The sequence below is a fragment of the Apteryx rowi genome, unplaced genomic scaffold (assembly GCF_003343035.1).
Source record: "Apteryx rowi isolate R43461 unplaced genomic scaffold, aptRow1 scaffold_3, whole genome shotgun sequence".
Lineage (NCBI taxonomy): Eukaryota > Metazoa > Chordata > Aves > Apterygiformes > Apterygidae > Apteryx > Apteryx rowi.
The window spans coordinates 889,386-903,877 of NW_020449418.1; the positions used below are offsets into that span (position 1 = coordinate 889,386).

Consider the following 14,492-nt stretch of genomic DNA (forward strand, 5'->3'; position numbering starts at 1 on the left):
ATATACTTGCTATATTGCTGTTTAAAAATGATTACTCTCCATATATTAAGGCTCCCTCCCACTCTATCATGAATTATTTTGCTCCATTTCTGAGGAGCAAAAACCAATTGATAAACACAGTTTTTTACTCTGTAAAATTTAGGTTGTCTCCAGTCTTCTTTATTACAGGGAGCTTTGCCTTCTTTTGTAACTGGCAGGCCTTCTTCAGTCATTTTACCATTCTATTTGTCTCACAGGTAAAAATTATATCCCTTATATGGGATGCCCATTCCCTAAGGAGCAGACCAATTGCTTTCTCTTCTGTGCTACTCTCTCAGGAAAAATGACACCTTGTAAAGCGGCTGTAGCTTGAAAAGAAGTAATCGCTCTCCAAAACCTTTTTTTTTTTTTTTTAAATAAGAACTGGGAGGTAAAATTGTAAAAAATCGTAAAATTAAGTTTTTCCTGTGAATATTTCCACTACAAAATATTACTACAGTCAATTTTCTGAATAACAGAGTCAGTAAGGGAGTATCATTCTTTCAGGATAGGAGTTAATGCCTTTTATATCCAGATGTGTAAAGTGAATATAGCGCCATAAAAAAATTAAGGATATCCACATCTTGTCGTCTTCTTCTATCAGGAAATAGGTGAAACACATCAAAATCTGTGAGAACAGGGAAGACTATTACCACAGAGAATAAATGGAAGTGTCCAAGTGTGAGATCAACATAATAAACTTAAGGACAATGAACTGCTAGTGAAAGTCAGTATGATCTACTCTGTAAAAATCAGAAATATACTACAAGCAGGACATAGAATGTTTCATAAAAAGCAGAAGGAAGGAAGCTGTGAGATGGAAAAGATAAGGAAGAAAGGAAGACCTGGGGCCGATAGCCATTTTTCGAAGAGGAAAGAGTGATATGTGGTGTTTAGAGGCACATATTTGCAATGCTATTAAGTTTCACAGGTCAACCAGAAAGTTCTTGCTTAAACTTTCATCTTTGATGCACAGGTGTCCAATGAATGGGACAAAAAGAAGAGATATATCAATGATATGAAGTTTCATTCTTTGCGACAAAGTCTTATACAATATTCTATCTTTCAGAGCTGAAAACAGCCCTAAACTAGATGCAGGAGGCTTCACGGAGGAGCGTAAAAGAGGGAGTTATACAGGTTGTTAGCATGTTGTATTACACAAAGTCTTTACTCTGCATAAGACAGTATTAATGGGCTTTTCTAGTCTTTTTAGCCCCTATGGCAAACCAGTGTATGTATTTGCACGCTTTTTGAATAGTAGAGTAGATGATCTTGCCATTTTTTAGGATCTATTGATCTCAACAAAGATAATGAAATAACATTTTTAAAAATTGTGTATACAGGCATTACATTTGACTTCAGAATAACCACAGTGCACCATGGAAACAACCAGTAAGTAGTCCAGAAAGTTTAATGATGTAATTTCTCAAGACAATCCTCAAAAGAAATCCCTCAAAATATTTATTGTACACAATCTCTAACAGATAGATATAATGGTAGCAAACTGACCACAAGGCACTGCTGCCAGGATTTTGTTCAATCTACTCACTGGCCAAAGGCAAATATCAGTACCATCTTGAACCACTCCATAGACCGTAAGTAAACTGTTTCTCAGTTGGGCAAGATGGGATAAACCTTTACCCCTCACATCTGTAGCTGGTATGATGGGTCAACTAAAATCATAGGATGTAGAAGTCTCCTACTGATGTGAGTTTTTATTCGAGAAAAGCAAATTAGCTTGCCAGTGCTGAAATGAGCCAGACCTCCAGAACAATCTGGCATTGCAATTACATCAGATGAGTATAATGATATACCTTGATGATCCATGAGTCTGCATTATAGTGGAATAGTGTCCTGTTAATGTGCTGACCCGCATCAGATGGAGAGCACAGGTGAGTATATGCGTATCATCAGTGCATTAGTACTACTTACAAAGCCCATCTGTCCAAATCTCAGTTATTTCAGGGAAATTTTCATATTTTACAGTCCTGCCAATCAGTCACTACTTTGCAAATATCCATGACCATGAGGCCAATGCCAAACTGATTGCCAACATGTCCTTAGTATGCTGGCCAGTTTCCATGAAGCAAAAGCAACAGACTCTGAAACATTACCATCTTTCTCATTTGGATGTCCTATGATTTAAGTAAGATCTTTGGACAGCTGCAAAAATGTGGCTTTCTACTTGTGGCATTTCTGAGTCCACAGCTTGTTATCCCATATTACTACCACAGTACTGTCACAACACTCTCAGTTTGCGGGCCTAGTCCAGAAGGAGCAGTCTACAAAAATGGGTAACTAGGCCACTCCATGCTGTTTTTCCACATGGTGGCTTTCTGTTGATGCAATTTTCATGGTTTTATGCCGATAGCTGAAAAATTCTGCCTCCATAGTCTCCAGGCCAGTACACTAAATTTGAAATAGTCACCTCTAACTTATGACAGTAATTCTTTTCAGAAAACATTTAGATGAATTTTCACTAACTCATTCTTTAGTAACTCCACCAACAGCCTTTGCTATCCACTTCCAACCCTGAATAAAAGACAAGAAATGATATAGAGAAGATTGGTGCATAAGCAGCCAATTAAGTTGACAACTTGGTCATGAAAGGTAGTCAAAAAAAATAAAAAAAAAAGATATTGAGCTGAGAAGCCTGTGCTAAAATATCCAGTGTTCCACAGTTCTGAGGGATGAAGATAGTCTGCTCCTTTGCAATGATTCCTTGCTTTAAACTCTTACTAGTTAAAAAAGGACAGTCAGAAAATTGGCATCTAACATAGTAAAATAAGTTAGGAAAGGGAGAGCCCTTGAAGATCACAAAGGAAACTTCAACCACTAGAATCTGGAATATGAAATCACTCTGACAGACTGTTATAACACGATTGCTGATGAATTTATGTCTGTATTGCTTTTATTAGTAGAGACTGGATATGAATGCCAGTGACTCAAGCTGGTTGTGCTCACTCTGCCTAAATGGGCACGATTTGAGTCAGACTCAATCCCGTTCATGCCGTAATTTCTGTCTGGAGAACAATGTTGATTTGCAGCAGGTTCAAACGAGAGAGCAAGCTACTTCTACTAATGGAAGTGTGTAAAGAAAGGAGTTTAAACTCAAATACAACCTCGTTTCTGGAGTTAGCAGAATGATATAAAAATCAAATGAACAAGCAAGAAAGACGCAGCAAATGGTGGACAAAATAATGCATAAAGCATGGGACAAAGCAATAAATAAATAGAAAAATATAAGCTTGCATGTATCTATAAATATAAGCAGTATGAACATACAAAAACAGAACAAAGCTTATTGAATCGTCACAACCACTTTAAAGGTCACATTTAATCTCACAGTGATGCAGACTCATATTTCTTTAATCAGATACCAAGTTACTATATGACTTCAAAAAAGAGCACTTCTATGATGATCAATGATTAGAATACCAAGATTGAGATTGACCTGGTTCTGTCTGAAAGGGAAAAAAATGAACTGAATCTAGTGTTGAAAAGGAAAAATTCTCATTCATTTTATCTTCTACACAGAGGTTACATTAATTTAAATATGCTTGTTTTGTTCTACCCCCTTTTTCATATCTATAGGACTGTATGTTCCATCAAAACTTTGAGCTCAATATTTATGAAATTATGTAAGCTACTGACTTCTCTATTTTCTTTTGCCAAAAATATACTGAAAGCTGCTTTCACTGGAAACCTAGTTTACCCCTTTCCTATCAATAGCATTTGTCTGTGTGGTAAGAGGTAGGGCAATAAAGAGAATTAGAGTGACTTTTTTTTTTTTAAAGCCAGCCAGAATTTTTGCTTTTTCTCCTTTAAAGTATTTTTATTTTAATTGTAGAGTCAATAAAGATGTTCATAAAATACAAGCTTGTAAAAAAAATAGTTCTTAGGAGACAGTTCTAAGTTTCTTAGATTTTAATACTCATTATAAATATGTTTATCTTCACCAAATGATAGTGGAAGTAACGACTCTACCCTTTAGAAGCCAGAACATTCTGCAGTCTCAAATGCTATTAGTCTTAATTCCTGTGGGCCAACTCTTACATTCAGTGAAGTATCACAGTGTGGCAAAATTATGGTTAACTTGTCTAGAGATGATCATTGGAATGAAATTATATAATTTATAAATAAACTGGTAGCAATAAACCCTGAAATACACAGATCTGTGAATAATAAATCACTATATCAGGGTATCTCTGACTGATTTTTTTAAACAAAAATGCTTACATAGTTATGTGTTTATGTTTGTGTTCAAAACAAGCTACTATTAAAGTCCACTTGGTGTGCATCTCCTTTTCATTTGGTGCAAAAGGCCTCTGTTTTAGCTACAAAAGAAACAATATTAATACCACGACCATAGATTTGCAAAGACTCACCATGCTACAGTTACTATTTGCTGAAATGCATTTCTTGTCATCACACCACTGGCATCCATTTGTATTAGCAGTACAGCTTGCACAGTCTGCATATCTATAACATCTGTCATCTGCAGCAGCTGTAATACAAATGGAAGTCAAAAAGAAACATCACACTGAAGGAGAATATCACCACATTTTACTTGCTTAGAATATTTTCTATCACATCTTTTATTTGAACTCTGGCCATTAAAAAGCCTGTAAGTTACTGTAGGAAATCAATTGTATTCACTTAATAACATTTATTCAACTAAAGGAACACTCACTGATTTGCAACATACAGACTCATTTAGTACAGTGCACTGGTTAAGGATATCAGTCTCAAACTATCCTTTGCTCACTTCTTTAACAAAGTAAGATTTTCTTCAGATGTAGGTTTCTGATAAAAACTATTAGATCACCATGCAAGAAAGCAATGGTAAAAGAAGTTAAAAAAAAAAAAAAAACCTACATGATTGTTAGCAATGCATATAAATATTTTAGATGATTAGTAAGTTACAGTGCTCTGCCCCTTCTCTATGAAAAATCTTTGTGGAAGAGGGTCGTGTTAAATATGTAAAAAAAATCTTCAGGACTTGGACTAAAATTTATGTTATTTAAAAAAGTTTGGGACAAAAATGTTTACTTCTGTTAAAAGGAGATAAAAATTGAAAAATCACCATGATTCAACATAGAAGAATTCCTTCCATCTCCTACATTGACTCCTCTTTTTAACTGCTATGCAGTTTGGTTTCTTTGGTCCTGGAATAAGTCTAAGAGGTTCCATTGCCAGGGAAGACTTGCTATCCAAGAATGCTCTTCTGCAAACCCACTGTAATTTGTGTTTGTGTTTTAATTTTGACTGTCAGCAGTTTCCGACATGATGCTCTCAATCAGCACAACAATTGATTCAGGTGGCGCAAAAGAATATATGAACACTTGGCTTTTGACAGAATATTAACACAGGAAATGGAGGGATTTAGCAGAAGTGAAGTGGCGCAGTCCAGTTATTTAAGGTTCGGGCAGATCCACGCAACTTCACAGCTGGAATTTTATACACCTTGCCTCGTCCACCTTGATGTAGGTGTAGTTTGATCCCACTGCAGTAGACATATTTTAGAAACTGCCCTAACTTTTCTATTTTGCTTCAGCCTGTCTGTGGGTTTTTGCCTCCCCTTTTTCTTTTTTTTTTTTTTTTTTAAATAGCTGATGCTATGATTCAGTTCTTTTTATAAAGACCTGAAACGTTCTAGATTCCAGATCTCTAAACCTTATGGAACTGTACAAGAGCAGTTTTTCAGAAAGCAGTTTTACCCAGATAACATTTGTGTTATGTAATCCACTGTTTTTCCAACTTTGCAACTTTATACCCAGTTCAGAAACAAATCATGAAAAAATAACAGAAAAATCAACTATTTGGAAGCATTTATTAATAGCAGAGCTAATATTTGTTAAACAAACACTAAAAGTAGACTGGCAGTCTAATACAGTAGTTCGTACATTTAAGGTACAGCTGAAGTTTGGCTAGCAATTATATACTGTGCTGCATGGAAAGAAGCACAGAAAAAATAGCAGATACATGTAGCAGTGCTGCATATTGTGCTCATGTAAAGTATAAGAACAGCACTTTTACAAGCAATCTATTTGTGACAAGCCAAAATACTTAGGAACAGGGTGCAACAGTTATTCATAATGACAAATTGCTGTTTCAATCAATATAGCTATCACAATGCCAAATAGAATTTCACAAGACAAACTTTAACTGATTTTGACACACTGCAGCAAAAGGCTTGTTTGTTTCAAGTTTTTCCAGCTGCAAATGGATTGTATTCTTCTATACATATCAAAGAGGAGTATTAGTAATCTACTTGAAGCAGTGATACTTCCCCTCTCTGTTACTGGTACATACAGACATGACAGTGCTATACACCTGCAATGCCAGAAACCATTTACAAAGTCCATCTGTGCTCCAATTGATATTATGATTTCTTGGACTTGGAACAATTTGAAGATTTTTATTTATTTATTTGTTAACATCGTAAAACAGGAGAAGATGGAGAAATAGAAAATATAATTCATTTACAGTATTTCAAAGCTCATCCTTTTGCTAGCCCTTCAAACACGAACCAAATTCAATCTAAAGTCATTTTACATTCTAGCCCCACAATGAAGTGACTTCTTCTTTTTAAACCCTCTATGTTTTCTGTTCCCTAGCATCTTAAACTCATGCTTTTTTGCATCTGTTTCTCTGTACTTAAAATCCAAGAAAATTAAGAGTTTAATGATTTTAAAAATCAATCCATTAACCACTTGCACCAGATACTCCCAGAAAAGAACTGCCTTAATAGTCCAATCACTGGTTCCACCTGTTTTTGTCTTCTCATTCTTACATTGCATTGCAACATTTAATACTGTAAGACTAGAATTTACTGTAAAAATATTAGTACATGACAATTTACGCACCTGCCTTTTTAGGACATTTTGCTCTAAGGATGTTATTAGCATGTCCAGATTCCCAGGATTCACAATGTTTCTTGTTCCACAGACATCTTATCCCTGGACGAGCATTTTTACACAGTTCTTCATCTCTGAATGCTTCGCAGTTTGGAGGCTTGTACACAAGGATGTCATTCAAAAGAACACTTGAAAACCCCCCAAATATGTACATGGACCTATTGGGAAAAAGCAAGTAAATATAGCTGTTATTGTAGCTATAATTAAACTTTCTTGATTTCTTTAGCTGTCTTCATATACAATAAAACGTGTGTTTGTGTGTTTTTATATATATATATAAATACATATATATACACAGATAATATAACAACATCCTTCAGCTCTCTCTGATCATGACTCTGAGTGGTCCAATTTTTCAACATACTCCTCCATGGTGAAGTTTAGTAAAAACAACACTGTATGTATTACAGAGTGACACACAGAAAACGTCTGAAAGGAAGAAAGAAAGGCTATGCAGGAATTAGGTTTTTCAGAATTAGGTAATGAGAACACATATAGTGTAACTAAATGGACTGCAGTGAAAACATTTTTCTTCAAGAAGATTCCTAAGACAGGCAACAACAATTGGCAAATGGATACGTTTGGCTGACATCAAAAACAGAAGACTAGACTACAGACCTTGCCCTTATCCTTCTCTTCTCATTTACAACCAAGAACAGCACCAGTTAAAAGATGTTAAGATAGAACCTGTGTATCTGTTGTATCATATATTCTTAAAATATTCTTAGAATAATCCTATAGTGACCAATAGCAAAACCTTTGGAGAGTATCTCATATTATATATTTTGTACATAGAAGCCTACTAATAATACAGTAAGTCCTGAAAAAAACACATACGTATTTTCACCTTGAATCTAATTCATTGAAAATGACAGTTCTTGAAACATCAAGCATAGCTTAAGTGTCTTAAGATGACACAAATCAGAATTTGTCAAAAACTAGTAGCTGCTGGATCCTTTCATTCTAAGCAACTTTCTCTTAATGAAGTAATCTATTTGTTGATGAATTTTAAGCATTGTGTAAACAGTTGCAACTTACTGTCAATGTTTTTGTTAACATCTGTTATTTGTAGTATTACATACCATCTCCATTACTTTTGACTTATACAATATTCATATGTAGAAGATGTAGGTGCCTGCATATATTTAAATACTGAGTATATAAAGATGATTAATAATATGGAAGAGAAGTGTTCAGTAATACACATTAAGGCACAGTCATTTATAGTACCATAAATGTCATACATTAGGCCATTTTGGCAGCCAGTAAAACCTACACAAGCCAACAGCAGAAATCTTTTTAAATCTGATTTCAGTTTTCTATACCTTTTACATGAAAGAGATGATGTTTGTTACACAATTTTATCTTTTGGTGTTTGAGGTGGGGGAAGCAGAGAGCTCAGCCACCAAATCCAGCAAACTCCAGATCCACTCCAGATCCTGTTTTTAAGTTAAGTTTTACTGACCTCTTCTACTCATAGCAAGTTTCATGAAAGTATAATACATTTTACAGGGGATAAGCAATATACTTAATCTAATCCAAGATTGGCAGGCTTTTTTTCCTGCAAGCTGTTGATGATTATTATCTTCAAAATCTTACTTTTCCCCATTATATAAATTTGTTAGATGTTTTTAATTTTATGATAGTAGAAGAACAAGGAATCATATGTTATAAAAAGATTTTGCCCATTATATGAAAGTGAGGAGCATAGAATTTCAAATTCACTGTAGGTCACAAGAGAGAGGAAAAATACACTAGAAAGTTCATATAAAAAAAACTCTGATCACATTTCATAGCATGTCACATTGATGATTAACTGTATTAATGATTTAAGATCTGTAAAGCTACTGCTGACCACTATTTTTCATGTTAATAAATTACATCAGTTGTATGTCATTAGGCCAAACTTCATGGAGGTGTAATTGTTGCCACAGTTTTTTTGATTCAGAAAAATGGTCAGGAAAATTTAAAATATGCTTCATTTACCCATTACTGACAACAGCAGTGTGACCAAATCTGTTGACATCTCGATGCAGATTAGGTTTTGGTAAAATCTTCCATTCATCACAAGCTGAAAGACAAAAGGAAAGCTTATGATATCATACAATAAAATTTCAAGAGATTTTAGCAAAATATATGCAAAAAGTATTTTACAGTCTTCTGTATTTTAGGTATCCTGAATAATTCTGTGTCAAAATTTATTGCCTATTTACCCTCCTTTCCAAGACACTTATGGATATATCGCGTACCACAGATCAATGCAGGTAACTCCTGTTATCTCCATTGTAAAGACTGACCATCTATTCCTCAACTTCTTCAAATGTTCTTACATGCTTCCATCATCTATTGGCCCCACCAGTTCAGAAATACAATTTTTGATTCTGACATAATTAAAATCATTCTTATTAGTAGCTTCTAGCTGTTTACTAAGTTGTTCTGAAAAATTTTTTCAACCTTAGGATTTGACAGACAACATTTGTTTGTTTCTTCCTGTTTTCATTTGGTCACACTTTCCCATCTTTAAAGATGGTTTTTTCTACTCCTAATAACTGGCTTCATTCTGCTGTTAAAATATGCTGTTTGTTTGGGCTTCTTAGGGTCCTTTTTTGAGTCTTTATTTATTTGTGATATACATTTACCAAGGTAGATCACATTATCAATGATACATGCATTATCAAGTCTTCAATGCAAAGTCTTTAAAGAGACTCCATAATGTGATTTGATAATTTTTGATACTTTTGATTTCTTTTCAGCTAGGCTCCAAATTTTAATGTAGATCCCCTTACATGTCACAGATGGATTTTCTGAAGAAAGGATCAGTATGCATACAGATTCTTCTACACTCCTGGAAAGAAGTTGCAGGACTTAAGCACACCGTAGTCACTAGTTCTGGATGACTAACAGCTGTATTTTGCATTCCTCAGGACTAAATCAGTAGTTGCTCCTTTTAGATGGGTTTGCTGAGTAGGTGTTCCAGGAAGCTGTTATGTACAATCACTAAAAGCTTAGGCTTTATGTCATGTACTACCATGGCATTTGTCAAGTCTAGAGGACACTAGCAGAAGTATCCCATTATTACACCGTTCTTTGCCTTCACAACCTTTTTCAACTCCCATGACAACCACTGCCATCATCCTCATCAAGTTAGCAGTAACATAATCCTCACATTATACATTCTCAAATTAGCCAAAGAATTTCAGTTCAAATGTATTTCATGGTACATCTGTGACAGCAAATTTATCTTCATAACTGTCTTAAGATAAACATCTCCTTCAGCAGTGCCAGCCACCTCATTATCTTATTTTTGATACCTTGATATCACCAGTTAGCTTCCTTTCACTAAGTTTTTGAGATGAAGGTTATATCAGCATCTTCACTTCAAATTAAGCATTCCAGCATCTCTCACTTAGCAATTCTGAATGAGCATTTACACATGTGATTTTCATCTGGTTGCATTTTTCTGTCTGTCTTACCTGGGATTTTAGTCCTTAAGAACTGTTAGTCCTTTCTCCACTATTTCCTACTTGAACTTTATTGATTTCAAATAATCAAATCCCACAGCAGCAGAGATAGGGAGCAATCAATGAAACCTCTAGGAGATCACTTTAAAACAGATAAAAGAAAGTACTTTTCCACAGAGCAGCAGTGTATTTTTGGAATTTTTTGTCATAAGAGGTTTTAGAGACAGGGGATCAGAAAGTCCAAAAAGAATTAGATAAATTCATGGATTATAGGGGCATAAACGGATACTAAAGGCAAAGATACACATTCTAACACCTCTAATCCCCCAGTGACTGTGGACGTTGGGGGAATATCGGTGAAATAGGCCCTGGACAGTGGTCAGGCTCACGTGCTTTTCCTGTGTCACTCGCTAGGGTGCCTTGTGAAGTCCACCACCTTTTCCTCCATCAAACAAGCTGACCACAATTTCCTCATATTGGAACATGAGGGCTCCAAGCCCTCATATGACTGCCGATTTAGATTCATAGCTTTTGACAGTCATACCTTAACAAATCTCATTGGAAAACCTGGTACAATAAACCCAGCACACAGGAACTGTACCTTTTTTATTGGTATTTATTTTTAGGTCTAAAAAGGTAATGGATTTCACAAACACACACACACACACGGACATTTTCCAAAAATGAAGCATATCCTATATATTGGTGAAAGTGCAGTGAAAGAAGACAACATTTTATTTTCGTAGCATTTGCAGGAAATTGGAAAATTGGTGTTGAGCAATTAGTGGGCTGCATAATTTCAAGGAGATGCATCAACAGAACTATTTCCCGAACCAAAACAAAACGTCTGCATATGTTTTATTGCAATTGATTTATGCAAAACTAACAAACTGTATATGTTTTAGTTAAAAATAGTCTCACATTTCAAGTAAACTGTCATATGAGAAAGGGCTTATAGTTATTTTCTCATTTAAGACAATCCTGCTACACACACAAAGATAAGGATTAAAGCCAGTGTTAAAAAGGGGTTAAATGGAGAGAGATCTCTCCAATTTAATCCAAATTAAACAGTTATAAATGAGATTTTTCTTTCCTTTTTTTAGGTCTTTTATAATTACATTGTCCTTTTGGATATTCTCAATGAACAATCACTTGCATTTTACCTTAACATAGTTTGCAGCAGGAGTAACAACACAGCACTTTTTAGTCCAAGTAGTGGCAAATCTATCAATTGCACACTAAGACACAATAAAAATGACCTATTTGCTCAGCATATTCTCCATAATTCACAGAAGCAAATGGAGTATATGCTTGTAGAAGCTGTGCAGCCAGACAGGGAGTTAGCACAAGAAGAAGCAGAAGTGTCCTATAGAGATCAACCGTCAGAAAAGGTCCCTGGCATACAGCAAGACTTTGGGGAGCACAGCTGAAACCTAATGGTTTCCAGAGTGTTTACTACAATTATTATGCAGGTTGATTTTTACCTAGTTCTTTATTGTTGAATTCATTTTACCTATAAAATTCTGATGGAACTACATCTAAATAAGGTATACATTGTGCATGTCAAAATTTGCAAAAAGAAAAAAAAAAGCGGAATAATTTACATTCATTATTCATCTGATAAAAAAACTAAAGGAATATCACCCACAGAGACCACAAAGTTCAAGGCGGTCTGCTTAAGGTTAAAAAACAAAACCAAACCAAAACAAAACCACAAAAATGGATATTAAGAAATCCAGGAGGGACAAATTGTACTCAAAGCTGCTGTTATACAGAGCTTAAGTCAACCTAACTGCTGGCTGCTCTGATCCTGTTCTTGTTCCCACTGTCAGAACAGTTCATCTCCTCAATTGCTGGTGTTCTGGCACTTTCAATATGGAAAATTATTCACAGCGGCTTTTTATCCCGTTAGTTTCCTGTTCACATACCACATGGAAACAGTACAAGGTCAGAAAAGGATGGACTCAGCACATGAGAAGGGGCAGGACACCATAGCTAGGGGCAAAAATGCAGTAAAAAGCAGTTAAATTGACTTAGGCTTACAGAGGACTACAGCTTGAGCCAATAAAAAAAGTCAACAGAGTGAGACCGTGGCTGTGACAGATAAATCAATTACATCTATTTATAAATAGGGAAAAGATACTAAAAGTACATTATTACCAGAGTACCACAGGGGGTCTAAATGGCAATAATTTCAATATCAGATGGCAACTCGGAATGAATTTACTATTTTGAAGAAGAAGAAAATAAAGTAAGTTTTTGTTCACTACCTTATAGGACCAATGCATTTCCAAATCCATCCTCTTCCTTAACTTTCTTCTGTCACTATCACCGTTAATATTATCATAATATTAGTATATTACTAATATACTGCATCTCTGAAAACATCACAAGTGTTCCTTATTGATTTTCTCTACTCAAATAGAATGATGAAAGTATGTATATGCTAGAAAGATGCTATTCTTGAAACAATTTCAAGAGAAGTGATCACAATTTATTACTTACGATCACAAGTTTCAGATGAAGGTGGGAATAATTTTGAATCTAAAAGTCAGGTATTCCCCATATCCCAGTGTAACAGTGTGACAGTGTATCACTGTCATTTGATGCCTTCATGGTATTTGAATTATGCAAGAACTTCAGACTAAGAACAATATTATATATTGGAAAATAAAAGTGATGAATAATCATGAATTCAGTTTCTATTTCAGGAACATCTTTCTATTTAAAAGCTATAAAAAGCCACATTTTAACACTACAGCTGATCAGCAAAATCTTTCTGTTACACTATAAAATCAAGTTCTTGCCGCTGTGACTATATGTTCACAGAAGCAGCATGGTTGAGATCTTACATCATTGAGAGTAACTGAAACAATTTAAAAATGCAAACACTAAATTTTCATCCAATCTAGGAAGCACTTCATATTACTTTTGGTATTTGTAGAAATACCTAAACAAATACATAGTGTTTCCTGTATTTAGTTTTTTTATTTGTTTTTTAAGAAAAAGTGGGATTTAACACTGAAGGAAAACCACAAACCCATAATAAAGGCTGGTTTTAGGATAAGAAGCCCCTGAGGGCTGGAGATATAATAATTTCTAGCTTGCTGGTGATATTTGTCAAACTGGCAAGTCTTTTCAATAGAGTGCAAGAGGAAAAGGAGGAGGGATGCATGTTACCAACAGCCTTCCCCGTTATCTCTTCTTAGCCTTCTCAATGACTACTGAACACTGAATAGAGCACTGTGCAAAGAAAAAAATCCTTTTGCCGAGCTTTAAATTCCTGATCAGAGTTTCTCTGTACAGATTAGTTAAGATGAAATGCAGAGAGTTAACCGATTTTTTTTTTCTGCTTGGTAAAGAATCAAATAGAGTTTGTTCATATATGTTATCTTGAAATTTCTTCTAAACATGGCAAGGTAGCTAAATTTTTAGACTTACTGAACAAATCCAAGAAGAAAGTCACAAATAATAAGTGTTTCATAATTTTCAACACTGTTTATCAATATAACAGCCTTTTGTGTGTTATCTTTGTTGTATTAAGTTTAATTAAGCTGGTAAGTTCCACGGCATAAAGAACAAAATACTTTCCTCTGTTTGTAAAATGTCATGCACGCTTATGGTATTATATAGCTAGTAAGTGGATGATACAGTATTGGTTATATTTCCCATTGTCTCCATATGTAAACTGGTATAATATACTGCACACACAAGTACACTTTTTTCTTTTTTTTAAACAGAAAGAGTTATTAAGCAGATAAAGGAGTGATATTATTCATTTCAAACTGATTAGCACAATTTTTAGTGACTGAAAAGTACAAGGAGGGATACAGGGGCTTTTCTTCCTATTTGTAAGACTTCACCTTCAAGAACAAATTCTATCACATATCATTATAAGAAAAAGATTCATCCTCTTCCCTAGTGTAGACAAAAGGGCTACAGTGTGATGTCGAAGTGCTCTGAGACCAAATTCACCACCCATACAAATTACTTACATGATGATGCACACCTGGAAAATGCACCAGATTTAAGACGGTCCAGCTGATGCTGGCAGAGAAAAAAAAACTCAAATTAACTTTGCACTGTATAGTGC

At 34.9% G+C, this 14,492-nt stretch overlaps 1 protein-coding gene across 2 annotated transcripts in view; it reads right to left on the reverse strand.

The window, feature by feature from the left end:
* ATRNL1 (attractin like 1) overlaps positions 1 to 14,492 on the reverse strand; it is a 568,892-nt gene that overhangs the window by 443,573 nt on the left and 110,827 nt on the right. For both annotated transcript variants that reach the window (XM_026069767.1, XM_026069766.1), the window contains exons 11-13: positions 8,925 to 9,009; positions 6,888 to 7,096; positions 4,407 to 4,525 (exon numbers count right to left, since the gene is read on the reverse strand). In XM_026069767.1, the coding sequence (XP_025925552.1) occupies positions 4,407 to 4,525; positions 6,888 to 7,096; positions 8,925 to 9,009 (413 nt within the window). The remainder of the gene's footprint in view (positions 1 to 4,406; positions 4,526 to 6,887; positions 7,097 to 8,924; positions 9,010 to 14,492) is intronic.